The sequence below is a fragment of the Leishmania major genome, chromosome 33 (genome assembly GCF_000002725.2).
Source record: "Leishmania major strain Friedlin complete genome, chromosome 33".
Taxonomy (NCBI): domain Eukaryota; phylum Euglenozoa; class Kinetoplastea; order Trypanosomatida; family Trypanosomatidae; genus Leishmania; species Leishmania major.
This window is the reverse complement of record NC_007285.2, coordinates 1461321-1478967: the sequence shown is the minus strand read 5'-3', so window position 1 is coordinate 1478967 and position 17647 is coordinate 1461321. Positions and strand designations below refer to the sequence as shown.

General features: G+C 57.4%; 2 protein-coding genes across 2 annotated transcripts; both read right to left on the bottom strand.

Moving 5' to 3' along the window:
- Window positions 1-608: 608 nt before the first annotated feature.
- LMJF_33_3030 (hypothetical protein) lies at window positions 609-3833 on the bottom strand (the record flags this gene model as incomplete). Its single annotated transcript, XM_001686013.1, has 1 exon — window positions 609-3833. One exon carries the CDS (start codon window positions 3831-3833, stop codon window positions 609-611), a length of 3225 nt encoding a protein of 1074 aa, XP_001686065.1.
- An 8369-nt stretch (window positions 3834-12202) lies between these two features.
- Window positions 12203-15130, bottom strand: LMJF_33_3020 (hypothetical protein; the record flags this gene model as incomplete). The annotated part of the gene is made up of 1 exon (XM_001686012.1): window positions 12203-15130. One exon carries the CDS (start codon window positions 15128-15130, stop codon window positions 12203-12205), a length of 2928 nt encoding a protein of 975 aa, XP_001686064.1.
- Between the last annotated feature and the right edge of the window lie 2517 nt (window positions 15131-17647).

Sequence of the window (17647 nt, the reverse complement as noted above, 5' to 3'; positions counted from 1 at the left end):
GGGGGGGAGGGGAAGGGGTGTAGACCGAGATAGGTGATCTGCGTGCGTCAGAGCTTTACGCTGGGAAGGATCAGAAGAGCCCTCCGCATACCGAGTAGCTCGAGATCGTGCTACTTCCAGAGCACCTTCGCAGCTGCTCCCCACCCGGTGGCTCGACGAAGACGCGCCGAGTTCTCTCCATTGCATTCAGACACCCATTTCGGAGGCCGGAGATTGCTTATGCGTGTACCCGGCATTACTTTGTGTTGTTCCCTAGGGTAACGCAGTTTGTTCTCCACTTGCACGCGTGCTCGTTCATCCTTACCGTCCCAGTAATGGACAAGCGATCACAATACACTCTACGCACAACCCACCAAGGCACAAGCGCACAAGTGAAAAAAAGTGGAGTACAGCGAAGCTGCAAGTGGATGCCTGGCCACCACAAAACGATGGCAAATGCGAGCCAGTAGAGATGAGCTGACGAGGTCGACGAGCTTCGACGCAGTCGCATCATCACGGGCCCTCGCACGCACCCACAACAACAAACACACACATACACACACACACACGGCAGGAAACGGCAAGCAACGCCCCCCCCGCCCGCCCTCCGCACGGACATCACGGCACTGTCATGTGTGCCTCGGCACAGTGATGGCGAGAAGACTAGGCACCGCGTGCCCTGACGATCGGGTCGCACTGGAGGAGGTCGTGTCGGGATCGCCAGAGATCGACCTTGTACCCTTTGTAAACTCGCTCATTTGCTGCTCGCGGCCAGCGCCGACACCTGCACCAGAACCCGCCGCAGTCGTTGTGGTTTTGTGAGGGATCGAAATGTGCCGCTTCAAGGCGGAAGGCCGCAGCACCGACACCTCATCACCAGAGACGGAGGGGGAGGAAGGTTTGCTGCTGGCCCACTCGCGCGGCGACTCCTCTCTGAACAGCCGGATGGAAGACTGCGTCGGCAACAGTGGAGGATCTGTCTTCACTGCATGCGATTTCACTATGGGAAAGGAGGATGCACTGCTATGCTGTGAGTTACACCGGCTTTTCTTGTCGAGCTTTCCGTTCCGCTTCTCTGTAGTCAGCCCAGCGGCGGCGGTCACTACCATCGGCACCGTGATCGATGGTTTCTGCATCGGCTCGGAGGGTAACTCGCGGTCTGAGACAGCCTGCGCAGCGCGCAGCCATGGCGGCATAAAGACTTGAGTGGCCGTACTCCTCGACTTGATGTGCTGCACCGGGGGAACGCTGCCCTCTACTGATTGCAGAGGCGACGGATATTTTGTCTGAGCACATGAGATGCACAGGCTCGTCTGAGGTGGGTGCCGTGGCCGCGAGCTCCCTTTCTTAGACGAATCTCGGTCGGGCAGGCACACCTCCAGCGAGTTGAGCACGTTCGGGGGGACAAGATGTGAGTAGGGGGACCGCGATGGGGGGACGAAGGTGGTACTGGATTGCGGCAGCACGATGGCGTCGCCCGCCCCCGCAACGAGGGCCATGGCCGCTTTACGGTGCTTCGTGGACGCCGTTGACGCTTTACCGCCAGAAAAGCAGCGTTTCCGCGGTGCCTCGGCGAAGATGATGCTCAGCTTCTCCAGAATTGTGGACGGCGGCGCTGGGGGCGATGGCGATGCCGTCGCCATGCGAACGAATGTCGGCAACTGCTGCTGTGCGAAGTTGGCTGACGCCGAAGGAGTGAGCGGATCGGTGAGCAGGTGTTCGTCATCTTCGTTCTCGCGGCGCGGAGTGTGTAAGGACGACATGCACGGTGAACCTTGCACCGGCGTCACAGGCGAAAGCAGTGCAGGCACGGCTCCGTCGGCGGAGCTGGTGAGCGTCTCTGTCCTTGTGGTGCCTGTTGCCGCCTTCAGCTGATTCTGCATGTCACCGGCTCTCCGTGCCATGCGAAGCGAGGCCGGCGGCAGCGGCGACTCCCAGGTGACCAAGTCGTTCACCTCCGCTTCGCCGCTGCTGGAGGTCATTTCAATGCCGAAGTACTGCAGCGCCAACGGCGATGGCGCATGAGGCACCAGGGCGCACGTCGGTTGTGGGGTACCGTGATGGGGCAAGTTTGCGACGCCGCCGCCTGCGGTGTGCGGCTGCTCCATGCCGTTTATGTTGAACATCACCCTCTTCTCTCGCTTCTTCGACTTCTTCGCGACGACGCTCTCAAGAACGAGTGCGGTTCTCCCCTCATCCCCTAGAGGGGATGACTGCGAGAGAATGGGCGCGCCAAATTCATGCACAGGCGCGACGCAGTCGGCGGCGGTGTCGTTGATGCGGAAAACCTGCGGCGCCTGCAGAGTCGAAGTGCTTCCTGTCGCCGACGTTGGTAACGAGTTGCCTCCCGCTGGCGCACCGCTCTTGGCACAGTTGCGATGCTGCCGCACCACTTTTGAGTAAAAGTGCTTGAGCTGCTCCGCCTGGCGTGCGCGCATCTCGGGGTCCTCGGCGGCCTCCTCTTCCTCCACGGCGTTGTTCCCGAGCACCATCGCGCGCAGCCCCGTTATTGGCGTGCGCACAAGGTCGAATCCGTCTGTCATCGACAGAGACGTCGTCATGCCTGCCCCGCCGTCGCCAGTCAAGGGGTCCACAGAAGCCATGCCGAGCACTATTCCGTCCATTAGGCTGGCAGCTTCCCCAGCCGCGTCGCCATCGCTGTGACGGTGATTATGGTTGTTTAGGTGGTGATTCGCGTGCGTATGTCGGCTCTGTCCACGGCAATGAGAAATGAGCGCCACCTGGTCTGAGCAGAGAAGGTGAGGGCCACTGACATTCAGCAGTGTGGGTGCCGCGACGTCTGCGGACATCTGCGGGGACTCGCTGGGGCTGCTCATGGAGTCGTGGTGGCTGCAGCCGTGGACGACCGACGTGTTCATCCCGTTGCGCCGCTGTCTCGACTTGAAGAAGAACTGCGAGTTCATGGAGGAATCGATGCGCTGCGGCTGCCCGCTGTTCTGGAAAACTGTCCCAGCCCCGTCGATGCTGAAGCTGTCGGCGGAGCTGTTGCGCACCATGTCTTCTTGTGTCATGGTGCGAGTTCTGTCGACGCAGATGTTGCTGCTCTTACACATTTCCCCTCCGTGCGGCGGCAGCCTGCGGATATCCTCAAGCCGCGAACTTTGGGAGAGTGTGGGATACCGCCCACCAACCTGCTCGCGCGATCCGTTCGAGCAGTTGTAGCGACGGCCGGATACCCCGCCGGCTGGGAGTCGCCTTGTCAGTACCGCAGGCGGGAGTGGCGACCCCTTGCTGAACGTGTGCTCAGCCCGCCGCAACTCCATCGGCTTGTAAAGCTCGAACACGACCCCAGCACCGTAGCCGTCGTCTATCTGGTCGTCCTCGATGCCCCTGTCCTCGAGATTGTCGCTGTCGTCGTCCTCCACGAGGGTGAGGTTCACGGCGTCGCTGCCAACCTTCATAGGGGAAGCGCCGCTGCTGGAGCTTTGCGGTTCGCTGGCACTGAGCACGCCAGACACAACCCTCACGGCTGCCTGGTCAGGCGAATGAAAGACAACGGCGCTTTCCATGCTGTCAGAGGTGCTCACTGCCATGTACCTTCGCATCGGCACGAGGCCCCTCGTGGCGGTGTTGGCCTCCGTGAAGGCGTGCCTTGCGTTCGGTGACGTCTTCGTGTACCCTAGTCGACGAGAATCATCCAATCTGGCTGGGACGTCGATACGTTTCGCAACCGACCTGGTTGGCGTCGTCGGTGGTTCCTCGGGCTGCAGCATCGGAGTGTGGAAGTGGCCGTTCATCTCATTCTCCTCTTGGCGCTGTGCGGCTTCTACGGGCTCGGCAGAATGTTTCGACCGCCGCAGCCGCGACGAGTGCATCTCCTGATACGTCGGCATGACTTGGGGAACGGATCGACGAAGAGAGAGGCAGCGGAAGGGGCACCAGCAGACGAGGACAAACGAAATAGAGACAAGCCAGCGCTGAGCCACACACAGACACACGCAGACGAAGATGCAGAGCCGAGAACAACAACAACGAAATTCTCTTCGTTGTTGATGCTTCTCTGAGACGCGGACACCGGCTGACCTTTCAGTTTCCTTCTTTTTTTAGTAGCAGTCACTTCAGCGGATGGAAGGGTGGGGGCCAGATGTGTGCTTGTCTCACAAGGGAGTATCTGGGCCACTGTGTGCGTGCGTGTGGGAGGTGAGTGAGCAAGCGCCGAGCCTTTTGTGCTGGCTGGTTCGCTTTCTGTCAATGACTGCGTGGATGTGAACGTGAAAACAACACTGCCACAACGACTGACCACTACTTTCCTACCGGGTTGTTGCACGCCCACTTTGATCTTCTCAGCGTCGCTCTCGCCTTTAACTATGAGCGCTCCGTCGCCACAGAGGAAGACGAGAGAAGCGCGCGCGCACACACACACACGCCGGCTCTCTGGGATTTGGAAAGCAGACAAGAAAAAGGACGTCACTCCGGTACGTTAACTCCTTTCCCGACGCTCCAGGGAACAACGACAGGCAAGCGTACCGAACGCGCTGCGCTTCTTGTAGGTGAGCGGGTGTCTGAGGTACACGGCGACGGCAGGAGCGGGATGGATGGAACGTGACGGGAAGAAGGCCGAAAAGAACCTCGTACAGGGGAATACGATGGCGAGAACAAGACAAGCGTCGACACGAATTGGTGGTACAAAAGGCAGCTGAGAAACGGAAGGAAACAAAGACGCGAAACTAAACGATATAAAAAAGTATACCGCAAAAGTCTGCCGGCAAGTCCGCCAACACAGAGAGAGAGAGAGACACACACACACAATAGTTGAGGGTGGAAGAGGGAGACAGGGAGGGAGGGGGGGGGGTGGCGCCGCGGAGGTATGTGGATGGTGGCACCCCGCGTGAAAATGAGTGAGGAGAAGTAAATGAGAACAGGAGAGGTGAGTAAGAAAAAGATGTAAGAAAGGACTAAAGCACGGGTATCCTGCGCATACACAGCAATGCTCTTGGCAGCGCTGCACGTAGACACCGCTGACACCCACTCGCACGCACACGCAGAACAATTCAAGGAAAATAAGAAAGAGAATGCAAAGTCGAAGGGACAGAGAGTCACCCACCGTGAACGACACACACGAACAAGCAACACCGCGAGCGCACCGCGTCTGCAGATGAGCAGGCGTATCGCCTCTTGTCTTTTGATCTGTTGGTCGGCTTCTTTTTTCTCCGCTTTCGCTTACGTCTAACCGGATGATGTAAAATAAACGCATAACATATAAACACAGCGAGGGACAGCGAGTTCGCAGCCGTTGAACCACCGACACAACCTTAGCAGCAGCACCAAGGATGTTCACCTCCCCCTCCCCCACCTAAAAAAAAAAAGAAAAACAACAGAAATAGAGCTCAAAAATATGAGTGCACGCAAGAGGAGGAGACACACACGCAGTTAATGAGCGACGTCTGAACAACAGACGTACCCGCACACTCTCACACCCACAACACGAAACACACAGACGAGATGGGGAAAAGAACAGAAACTAGAGATGAAAAATGAGGGCACGCAAAGCCTGGGGAAAGGCGCACACGTGTTACCAATCCGCCTTTCCCACCGCCACTTATCCCTCACGTCTGCAGTACACACACGCAGACGGCGCCAGCGATTATCCAATGCGAAAGGAACGCCTCAAATAAGCCACAGAGAGGTGGGGGCTGGGGGAGGGGGGAAGCAGATCGAGCAGAGAGAGAAGCAGGGGAAGAAAGACGATGGGCGAAGCTGGCAGTGTCCACCGAAGAGAGACAAAGGCAGCACGCACTACGAGAGAGGGCAGCGGTAGTAAGAGAAAGCCTCACCACCAGCACCGTCACAGCGTTTCTCGTTCCTTGTCCCCCAACTCGATGTAAGCGCTACCTGTTCTCTTTTCGGCAGCCACTGGTATCAGCACGGTGGACAACGCTAACCACAACGACGGAAAAAAAAGCGCAAGGACATGCTTCTCCAAGCTCGAGTTGTCGTGCAGCCGCTGTGCGGTGAATGCTGCTGCTGCTTGTTTGTTCCCCGTTTCCCTTCCTTTCGGCGGAGCTCAGTAGACTTGTCGTCAGCACTTGGGGACGCTCTCGCTAGCCAAAACTCAAGGATGTAGGAGGGAGATAGACGGGGCAGCAACAGTGAGCTGAATGACAATGGAAGGAAAGGAAAGGAAAGGGATGAGGGGAGGGAGCGTGTCCGTGTTAACGAGAGCACGTTTCACAGCCACAACCAACGCCCCAGGTGTGAGAAGCAGAGAAGGAAGGAAGCACAAAACAAATTAAAGGAGAGCGAGGACGCTGAAGCAGCGGCATGTGTGGCACACACACACACACACGTAAGGGCGAACAGCAGAGCGCTCGCCTTCAATGATGACGGACGCACAAAGACAAAAGAAAAACAGATGCACAGCCGCAGAAAGATGAAGTCGACAGAGGGTCGCAACCACGCCCACCCCACGCGAGTTGTCTCTGCCTCTGGTTGGAGGAGTCTTGTGAGCAATGGCCTGTGTGTGTGTGTGTGTGTGTGTGTGTGTATGTGCGTGTCTTTCTCTTGCTCTGGTTCTGGCAAACACGCAGAGAGAAGGCACAAGACCACAACACGAGCAAAAGTTTGCACAGATGGCACGGCAGCGAGTGTGCTGCAGTAACGCGGAGAATCGTCGGAAAGAGGAGCGGGGGGAGTGAGAGAAGCGCACTCGACGGAGCGCGACCTATGTGCGTATCTGTGTGTAGCGCCGTGTATCGAACGTGAAGCAATGGATATACAGTCCCGCTCGCGGAAGATATGAGCGCTACGCCTTTGTTTCGTTTCTCTCGTCCTGTGCGTGCTCTCACGGTAGCGGTGCTGCAGCTGCTGAAAACGGCGCCACTGATGTGCGTGCGCTGTGGCGGCACGGTGTAACTCTCTGGATTCAGACGCATAGAGACGCACGAGAGAAACCGCCAAAGACGGACACAAAAGAGTCCAAAAGAAGGCGCGTCCCATAATGACGTGAGTCGCGCAGGTGAAAGAAAGGAAAGAAGGCGGAAGAGAGAGAGTCGGCCATGACCGTTGGTCGAGTGGAGGAGGGGAAGACACAAATCAGATGAGAAGACGAAAGGTTCAAGTGTCAGCAAACTGCACTGTCGAATCCCCTCTCCGAGCCTCGCATACACACGCAGTTGGACAAGCATGCTCCTGGATGGCAAGCGTTTTCTGCACCATGGCCTCTATACATGCGCGTGCGGAGAAGCCGGAAGGGGGGGGAGCCGTGAAAGCACAGCATTTTCACCACCGTTGAGTCGCACGTCCGTCAGCATGAGAAGCCAGGCGAAGTTTGAGGAAACCAGGCCCACGGCAGCGTCTGTGGCGCTGCCCCTCACACCATCGCTGAAGCTCGTTCGCTCGAGATTCCTTCTTTGCGCGACATGGGCGTGCGCACCCTCACTACAACATCACAGCGGGTCTGGTATTTGACTAGGAAAGCGCAGGGACGAGCAGCGAAAACGAAATGAATTCAGCGAGGTGGGCGAGTAAAGCGGAGGCTGACTTCAGCGAAAAAACTCACCACAGACGCACACGAGTAGGCATAACGCCAAAGCCACACATGGCAACGAGTAAGCAACAGAACAAAACAGTCGGAGTGGAAAACGACGAGGGGAGACATTGGTGGTGGTGGTGGTGGTGGTGGGAGTGGCTGTCACCATGGTGTTCGTATCTCACAACTACGTAGAACAACCGATCAAAACATGTTTACACATGTCGCCTTTTCGAGCTACTCTCACATGCACACCGCACAGCCTTTCCGAGGCGAAAAAAAATTATGGAGGGACGCTCCTCCAGCACACACACACACACACACACGCACACGCAGGCACACAGGACACGCATCCATCGACACGGGCAGGCCCACCCGAGAGAGCGGAGAGGCAACCGACAAGAACACGAAACGGAAAAAGACAACGTACACTAGACACAGCGAATGACATGTTAAACGGCACAACATACAACCCAAAGTGGCATGCGCGACAAGGCCAGCAACCAGCGCCGCTCACAGTCACTAAAAAAGCAGCGGCAGGGAGACCCCGAAGCTCCTCGTAGGCGGACATCCACGAAACCATCAACGGCTCAGCATACAGCTGTTGTAACACAACGTGAGACAAGCATCCCGAAAAGCGTAGAGGAAAACACACGGGAACGGCCCAGGCGGTGCGAACGACGGAACCATCGGCCATTTCCGAAAACGCGTGATGCACCCAAGGGGAAGACAGCGAAAAAAAGACCGAATCGCGCACTCACGCACAAGGACAGACAGAACGAGGGGGAGTCCGCTCCGAAAAGGCAGGAGCACAACAATGTGGTGTCAGCTCACGCCGGCGAAATGCACGCACAACACCGACACACCAGATTGCGACAAGAGCAGCGAATAGCGGCAAGGGGCCAGTCAACGATGTACACGCAGAGACACACACGCATAAAGAACAGACTAAGCGCAGGTCGAGGTGATAAGTACCTGCAGGTTTGCTTTTCCTTTCCTGCGTGTGTCGGCCCAACACGAACATGCCGACAAGCATCGGCCTGCAGCCACCGCTCACCTAGCTCTGTCGCACTGGGGCTTCATCCTCGTCGCCTGGGACGCGCCCTCCGGCTCGTCGAACCGCGCCATGCGTCCAGCACGCTCGCCCTGCCCTTCATCGCCTACTCTTCCTGTACCTGCTGCGCGATCGGCGCCTGTCGTGCGCGTGGCGGGGGAGGGCGGCGGTCCAGGTGCGTGCCGCACGACTGCAAGGAGGAGCCTCGCCGGCCTCAGGGGTCAGGGTCCTTCCGAGGCCCGGCACACGCTGCCTGTATGCCGTGCTTCGCCCCTCAGTCCGCTCCAGCCGCGGCATCGCGTAACGTGGCGTGGGGATCCCTTATAGTGAGTCATAGGGCCAACACCTGTACACATGCCCTGTCGCAGAAGCGCGGAGGCACCATCAACCCGCCTCCTTTATCGTGCAGCACATGGGGGCTGAAAACCAGGGTGGCCAAGTGACTTGGGAGGTCTGTGGTGGGGGTGAAATGCGCCTCTTGCAGGATACAGACTTGCAGGGAGGGTTCCTCAAGGAGCGGGCCCAGCGGCTCCATTTGGTGTCGTTCAGTTCACTGCCATTGCACGTGGTGCAGCATAGGTGATGCCCGAGATGGAGCTCGACATCATCGCATCGCAGCAAACACAGAGAAAACAGGTGATGGATGCGCATATATATCGAATCGTAGAAGCGATTTCCAGTGAGCTGGTAGAATCCTGATCGTGACCGCACATCTCTTTGGCACAGCAGCAACCCAGACTTGTCCGCCGACACCAAGAGTCCGAAATTGTGCCCGAGAGACTGCTGCATGATGGTAAGGCTTCCCCCACAAAGACCAGGAACTGAACTCTGGCGCCAGGGTAAGGTAGTCAGCGACATGATGGGTGCAAACGAAAATTTGTTTCGGTTGAATACTTCCATTCGCTGTCTTATGACCGCGATTAAACCGCACTCTCTCTCTCCCCCTCCCCCGGCCCTGACAGAGACTCCGTTGCGTGGCGCAAAGCAGCGGTGGGCACGCGGGTTACAGCAGGGCGCCCACCCAGCTATGTGAGCACAGCCTCTGCTTCCAGGTGAGCCCACCAGCCCCACTCCTCGAGGATCGGTTCGCAGCCGCCCCCATCATGCCGGTCGCCGCGTCTCGCATTTCTCAGGGTGGCACTCAGGCTCCCCACCACCAGCAGGGCCGCGTGAGACACGTTCGAGTGACACTCTGCCTAATCGCATGGATGGCACAAGCGTGTGCACTGTGGCGGGGTCGCTCCGATGCCACGCCATCCAAAACCCGAGCGCCGACATCAGTAGCGATACATCGCTCTGGCCTCCTCCTACGTGGTAGGCGATTGACCGCGGCACCGCCAGAAGTGGCTCAGCATTGACAGAGATAGGCTGCTTGGCGTCCTCAGGGAGCGCGCTTGGGGTGCTGGCCCCCTGACATACCATGCACCGAAGTGGGCGGCATCATATGAAGAAGAAAGCACATGTGGAAACACAACGAAAAGGAAAATGCGTTTTTGTGCACATATGTGTGCAAACGATGCTGCAGCATACTATTCACATGAGCAGACCTTTTTCCTGCACCTGTATCATGCAGATCAGAGGAGAGCGAACCACAGCATAAAGACATGAAGCCCTGAAAAGGCAGGAGCACGAGCACGCACGCACACACACAAAAAAAACATCCAAACAAAGAGAGACACATCGAGCCCAAGCGCCCGCAGATGAGGAGCAGAACTGAACGTACCCACACAAATGCCCAAGCGCGTGAGAAAGAACACCCAGATAGCAATGCAGGAAGAGTGGGAAGCGAAAATCGGGATGTGGAGCGGGGATGGCGCACGAGGCGACAGGGAAATGGCGGTGGCTGATGCACTGCGCAAGCACGACACCACGTACAGTAAGCGGATGGTGTTTGCCCCTCCACGTTGAGCTATGGTCTCGCTTGCTGCAGCGCTTCTTTCCAGCTCGCCACTTACCCAAAGGCGAACAACCACACATATACCCCCCCCACCACCACCACCACCACCTTCGCCGCCCTATCAACTACCCCTCGCTCGGCTGCATCGCGTCACGCGATGCAGAGAGACGGGCAAAACCAAGAGGAGTAGAGGAGGGGAGGGGAAAGGGGAGCACACACACACACGCACACACACGCACAGAAAGCGAACCGTAGATATAATGACAAGAGATGGAGGAAAGCGCGAAGAGGAAGAGAGAGGGAAGTCATAGGCGAGAATGGCTCCTCCTCCACCACCACCTCCTCCTCCTCCTCTCTCTCTCTCTTGCAGTCCTGCCAGCTTTCTCGGGTTCTTCGCTTGTGCTCCTCCAGTTTGTTCAACCGGAATTTCGGGTGCGGGTGTGGATTTCGTTCCAAACACGACGAACAAAAGTTAGCCGAACGTTGACAAAGAACACTGAAGGAAAAAGGCGGAAGAGAATGGAGAAGGTAGGGAGGGGTGAGTGGGGCCGCAACACGTGCGTGGGGAGAGGGGGAGAGAGGGTGCCGGGGAAGACGAGGAGACATTCTTTTTGGTGTGGCTCCTCTGCACGTCGCTCTCTCATCTGCGCACATGACACAAGCCCCTCCCCCTACACACACACACACATGGTATACTTGGGTCACCTCCACCCTGCTCCAGCACCGCTAATAAAGCAGCAGAAATACACAAACACACATAAAAGGAGGCGCAGGAAGTGAGGAAGAACGTGTGCACATCTGCGCATGCGATAAAACACGAACCACACCGAAAACGAAAGCTGGAGAGCTGAGAGAGATGATGGCAGGAAGAGGCAGTGAGAGCGGACGAGGAGAGGAGCAGAGCCCATCCGCGAAACGCTGGACCATGCACACACACACACGCACAAGCACATTAAATGCCCTCCTGTGACTCTTTTTCGTCGCTCACCCTGCTTCTCTCCCGTGTATGTGTATGCGCAATGGAGCCCATCACCTTTGTTGCACAAAACCCGCACACAGGTGTCGATGTATGAAGCCCATACGCACACAAACACGTGCACACTCTTACACACAACGCGTGGACAAGAGAAAAATGGCGCCCTACACACAGAGCGCTCGTATTTGTGCGCGTGCGGTGAGAAGGGCGGATAGAACGGCGAGTTCTGGATGTGGTGTCCATGTGACAACTCCCCAGACGGGCCTCAGAGGCGGCTGAATGACGGAGCTATAAGAGAACGCGTGTGTGCGTGTGTCCAGGGTTCGAGGTGATTTTTCATCCTCTCAAACGGCATCGCAGGAGCATGGCAATGCCGAGCAGGTTCGTTGTTGTTGTTGTTTTAGTCGTTGTTGCCGCACAGGGGAGCATTACCCGCCTGTCCTGTGTGGCTGTTTGGGAGTGGTGGGGCATAAAAGCCACAGGGAAAGAGATGCGCCAGCTTAGGGCTCGTGTTCGATTACGTCACTGGGAGTCGCGTGCACACATACTCACAAACCCATCGGCAGCGGCCAGAGTGAGAGAGCAGGAGAAGGAGATCAGAAGACACAATACCTTCCTCTCCTCGAGAGCCCTTGCAACACCAGCACCGTCTGAAAACTCACATGCAAAAGCCAGAGAAGAAAAACAGCAGCGGCAGCAGAGGTATTTGCAGACACACTACACATATACACCCATCGGCAGAGAGACACATGTGCCGAAGAATGGCGAGAGAGAGGGTTGAGGCATTATCGCGGCTTCAAGACACAGCTACAGTGGAGGCAGTCCCTCCTGTGGACGGGTTAGGGACCGCAGCGACCTTTCACCGTTGTGAGCGGCCAAGCCGTCGTACGAGTGGATCCGGAGGCGTCCGTTTGGCGGCGATACGGATAGCCGCACCTGCGTGGCTGGCGCTGCTAGAAGACGCTGCGCACTGCCGTCGGAGTCGCTGCTTGTATTGCACCCGCGAACATGGTTCATCAACGCCTTTGAACTCCCTGAGCGTACAGTCAAGCGGCGCACCGTCGCAGTTGGGCTCTCTACTGACGGCTCCTCGAACTTCTCGAAGCGGTCGGGCTTCTGTGCTGCATCGACGCTCGCACTACCCACGGCGCGCGCGACGTCGGCACCAGAGGGCTGGGGCACATGAGCATTCGCGGCAGCGTCGTCTACCTTTTCCGCTGATGAATTGTGCGAGTGCGGAGCGGTGAGGGTGTCAGGTGCATCGAAGACGGTGCGGACAGGTACCCGGGAGGGAAGCAGTCGTATCTTCAGGTTACCCGCGGTGGGCGGCGTACCTTTTCGCGCAGGCGGTGCGCCCATGGACAGGTCTTGCAGCACCGCCTGGTGCCGGCGGAGAGGCTGGCCGTTCGCCTCCATACTACTTCGGAGACTTCCTTGCTTCCCAGCGGCCCAGCCCAATCCAGGAGGGGAACTGGGACAACAGCAAGTCACGCCGGTGTGGCATTCAGCTGGTGCGCCGCCAGCGGCGCTCACGCCCGATAATCGAGCCGGCGAGCGCATTGTATCGCTCTCCTTGCACATTGGTGCCGCGCTGACGTGGGCGCCGTCATCCCTGTTAGCGTCATCACGGGCATCCACACTCCTTCCTGTGTCGATGCCCACGTGGCCGCCCTCGGCGGTGTGGCGTGGCCTGCGGTGCTTTTCGTGCTTCTTGCTCCTCTTCTTATCCTTGCTATGCTTTTTCTTTGATGTTCTCTTCTGTGGCACGTGCTCGACGTTCGTGAGAGGCGTGTCGCCCTGCTCGCGGAAACTCAGCAGTCGCCACACACCGATGAGCGTCTGCTGCGACGGCACAGGGCCTAGACTATGCGCTTGACCGGAGCTGAGCGACCGGGTCACGGAGAAAGATTCACGCGGATGGCCAAAAGAGGCCGTTCTACAGATGCTCAGGATCGCATCGCCAGACCGCCGGCGACGCACCGGCTCCTCAACACGGTGGCCCGACGAGGTTTCGCTGTCGCCCACCGTTGCTGTGCTTGCGCCGTGTCTATCGACTGTGCCATCTGCGGTCACCGCGTGCCTCGAGGACGCTGGTGGCTGACGTGAATGCCCTTTGGCCTCCATGCTAGTCGACCCGCTCTTGTGATGAGGGTCGGTATCAAGGAAGCGACTATCAAGGCTGATATCGCGGTTGTCGAAGTCGCCCCGAAGTACCCCGATAATGGCGTTGGGGGAAAGCGCCTTATCGGAGAGGAAGGCTTCGCCTGGCGAGCTGCCGCCATTGCGGGTGTGTGCGTGCAACAGCGAAGAGCCGCGCGGCAGACGACCAGTGGAATTGCTGCTGTGGTCGTTTCTGCCCTCTTGGCGCCCGCCAGCGCACGTCTTCAGCTGCTTGTCCCCTTGCTTCGTTCCGCAAGATGCGGCTCGCGTCTCTCCTGCGATGGTGCAGGGCGAACGCGCATCTGCGTACCTCAGGAAGGAAGGAAGAGTGCTATTCATTTTGCTCACCAACGGCCGTGTCGACATGGCATCTTCACTCTTCTTGTCATCGCTAGGCCAAAAGCCATAGATGCCGCCGTCAACGGAGTCCTCGTTGTGGCTGACGCGGTTCGCATGCGCGTGAAGTGGCAGCATCGTCTCCATCTGCATCATGCTCGCCATCTGGCGCCTCTTCTCGTCACCCCAAGCCAATGTAGGAAGTTCTTGATTGCTTCTGTCACAGCCATGATCGTTGTAGAGAGGCGACCGCGCTTCCGCTTGATGTGCTTCGGAGCCGGTGAAATACATCTGCGAGAACATCATTGAATTGTTCCGCTCCAACGACTGTGGGTGCCTGGTGCCAGCGTTGCCGCTCTCATGTTTTCTCAAGTCCACCGGCAGATCTGCGGGTGGTGCCGACGTCCCGTTGCTGAACGTGCCGAAGGCAGATAACACCAAAGATACGCTCATACTCGGGTTCAACACCGTCGTCGTGGTGTACGGCGGCATCATCATCGAGGCAGCGCTGCCGCGGGCGCGCCGCGGCCTGTCAGAGACGCCCGTCACGAGCAAGGCGACGTGCGTTCCGTGCGAGCTTGGCGCGCCGGAAATCGTGAACGGCGGCAGCGCACTCACAGAGGAGCCCTTGATGCTACTTCGCTGCTCTGGAGAGACGCTACTGCGGCTAACGCCAAACATGACGCTAATATTCCTCCCAGGGTCTGTGCTGGAGAAGCTGTTGCCGTTGATGCGCGACGCATCGCTGCCGACAAGCCCCTCGTCCTCCTCGGCTTCGTCGTCATATTCGTTACTCTCTTCATACTCCCCATACGACGGTGACGGCGTGTCGTCCAAGCTGGTGTCCGAGTCATCACCTTTGGAAGTGTAGAAAGAAGCGTAGCACGAGTCAGACGAAGCACTGCCATCGTCCATGAAGGCACTGGTGGGGTCCGTCTTCCCACCTGACTGGGCATCAGAATCACTGCTGTCTGTGTCGAAGTCGACGAAAGCATCCTGGGTGCACCATGCATTGCGCGCTTCCTCTTTCAACAGCTGCGATTCGTCCTGTGCGGTGCTCGCGCCATCCCTTTCCATCACTGCGTTCATCCTGTGCTCCCTGGTTTTGCCACGCTTGATGAGAACGGAGGCGGTGAACTCGTTGGGCGTTCCCAGTCTGCTCGCATCTGGATTCGTCTCCATCGCAACAGAGCCGCGCAGGTCACTTGCTCGATACAGGGTGCTTGCCACAGACGTCATATGCAGGAAAGAAGAGACCGAAGAACACCACACAGAAGAAACCCAGGAAGGAATAACACTGGACGACCTGAACGCACAAGCAGAGAAAGGGACGGGGTGAGTTGGCGCAGAAGCCCGCTGTAGAGCAGCAGAGGGGTGGGGGTGAGGTGGGGCTGGGTCGATCGGCGCAGAGAACGCCTCACGCAAAAAGGCCGATACGAAAAGAATAATATAGCTGTATACATATATATATATATATAGATGAATAGATAGACAGCTGTACAGATATAGATAGATACACAGATGTGTGTGTACTTCCGTACGTATGCGCTAGAGCCGTATGAGAAAACGGGGGGGGGGCTAAAAAAGCAAGGAACACACACACGAGCAAAAAAAAAGAAGTGGTGAGGGCTGCCAGCGGAAGGGGAGAAAACAAACCAAGCGCACGGCACTAAAGGCACACAGACCGATGCAGACCGACACGTCAACGTATGAATGGGGAGGGAGGGGGCGAAGACGACATGCAGAATGAGGAAGAAGGTGATGGAGAGAGAGGAGGAGATGGCAAGAACAAAACAGAAACAGCGAAAAAAAAAGAGGAGGGGGAGCGTGAGCGCCGCTGCGTGGGAACACAGCCGAACGACAAAAACACGGAAGCACAACAGTGGAGATGCACCAAGTATTTGCGCTGGCAGAGAGTAATACCCAAAGTTCCAGAGGCGGCCGCCTTGCGCACAAACGCTCCACGCAGACACGGCGAATGCAAGAGCTTGCACGAGGCACGCCGCGCCAGTGTATGCACACTGAGGAAGAGTCCACGGGGTGTAGAGTGCGAGGTGTGTGTGGGGAATCCACCTAGATGGGGTACGTGAGGTCCCCTATCAGCAGTATACCCGCTTCTCTCGACAGCAGCAATCGAAAAGCACCGGCTGCCAAATTGCGACCGTGATGCACGTGTGAGCACACACCACGTTCTACGCGTGTTGGCTCTCTTGTTTTGGAGAGGACGAAGAAAGCGGAAACGATGAAAATCCCCGCGAAAGTTGGAGTTAGCACAGCACTATGAAGAGAAGTGGAAAGGGGGTAGGAGAAGGGCAAAGAGAGAAGCGGGCCAAGAAAAGAGCAGTGCAGGGGAAGAAGGCTAAACGACAGGGAGACGCATTTGTGTGTGTGTGTGTGTGTGTGTGTGTGTGTGTGTGTGTGTGTGCGTCTTTGCGTGAGACACCCCTTAGCGGTCTCAAGTTCTCCCCTGTGCTGTGCAGAGGTTTTGTGTGAGTGAGTGTGCGTGTGTGTTGTAGCTCCCTGTCCTTAATTCGACCTTTCGCACCGCGATACAGTATCTACGATACGCTTGCCTCAAAGGGAGATAGTGGCTGCAAGGGGGGGGGTATGTGTGATACCTGTGTTGCACACAGTTGCCCTTGCGACGTCGTCGACCCTTTCTTGGCGTTTTTTGAGAGTTCTCTGCAAGCGTTTGTGTGCGCAAAACTTGCATGTAGGTTGCACCGCTACGAACATGAGAGCGCTAGCGAGTGCGCAGGCCCAAAGATGTGTGAATACAAGAAGCGCGCAAGGCGGGCGCCAGAGCGAGAGAGAAATTAGGAGAGGCGTAGAGTATGGAGCGCCAGCGTAGCCGACTCATAGGGCGAGGAGGCGCCGAGGATGCGGGTGCGTATGTCGACGCGTGATCGCGGACACAGCTGGATGACGAAAAGTCAGTGAAAAACTAGTTTTCTCTTCCCTCCCCACGCCAGTCCCTGTGCACACACATTCCCGCACTGTCGAATGGTTTTGAACACCGTGCCAACAAAGGCCTCATCGATGCTCGCTGCTCACGCTTGTGTACACGACAGCTGCTGCCGCCGACAAGCGGAACCGCACTCTCGCTCAGGGTGTTCTCGACCATCGCACAGCGCGCATACGCCACTGGACGCGCAGAAACTACAAAAAATGAGAGCCCGATGCCACCCGATACGCGGAGCACACCGGCATCTTCTGTGCGCGCGTGCGTGTGTCATTTATGTTTGTTTGGCATGAATGCAGAGCTAACACCACCACCACCACCACACACACATAACATGAGTTCATGTTCATCGGAGACGCGAGGGGGCGGACGGTAAGGGAGAGAGAGAGCTAGAGCACCGGAGAACTACAGAGGAAGAGAAAGAGAGCAATAACTCGCGAGCACGAAAGAAAAAGAGCGCACATAATCGCACATACACACGCACACACAGAAGCAAGCGGATACACGAAGAGTCGCAGACGTAAGATGATACAGAAGAAGGGAGGTGACGAAAATAAAGCAAAAACACCATGACACATATGGATGGGAAAAGCACTCGCACCGCCGTATGATCCTGTGCTTGTCTGCTTATTAACCCTTTTCGTTTCGGCCGCCTTCTCTCGTGTATCCCTCATGACGAAGGACACCTCAGCGCGTGGTATCTCAGGGGGCCAGTACACAGCACCGTGGGCGGAGGCCCAGCAGCCCTAATATCCCAGCCCATGCTGAGCCACTTCTGGCGGTGCCGCGGTCAA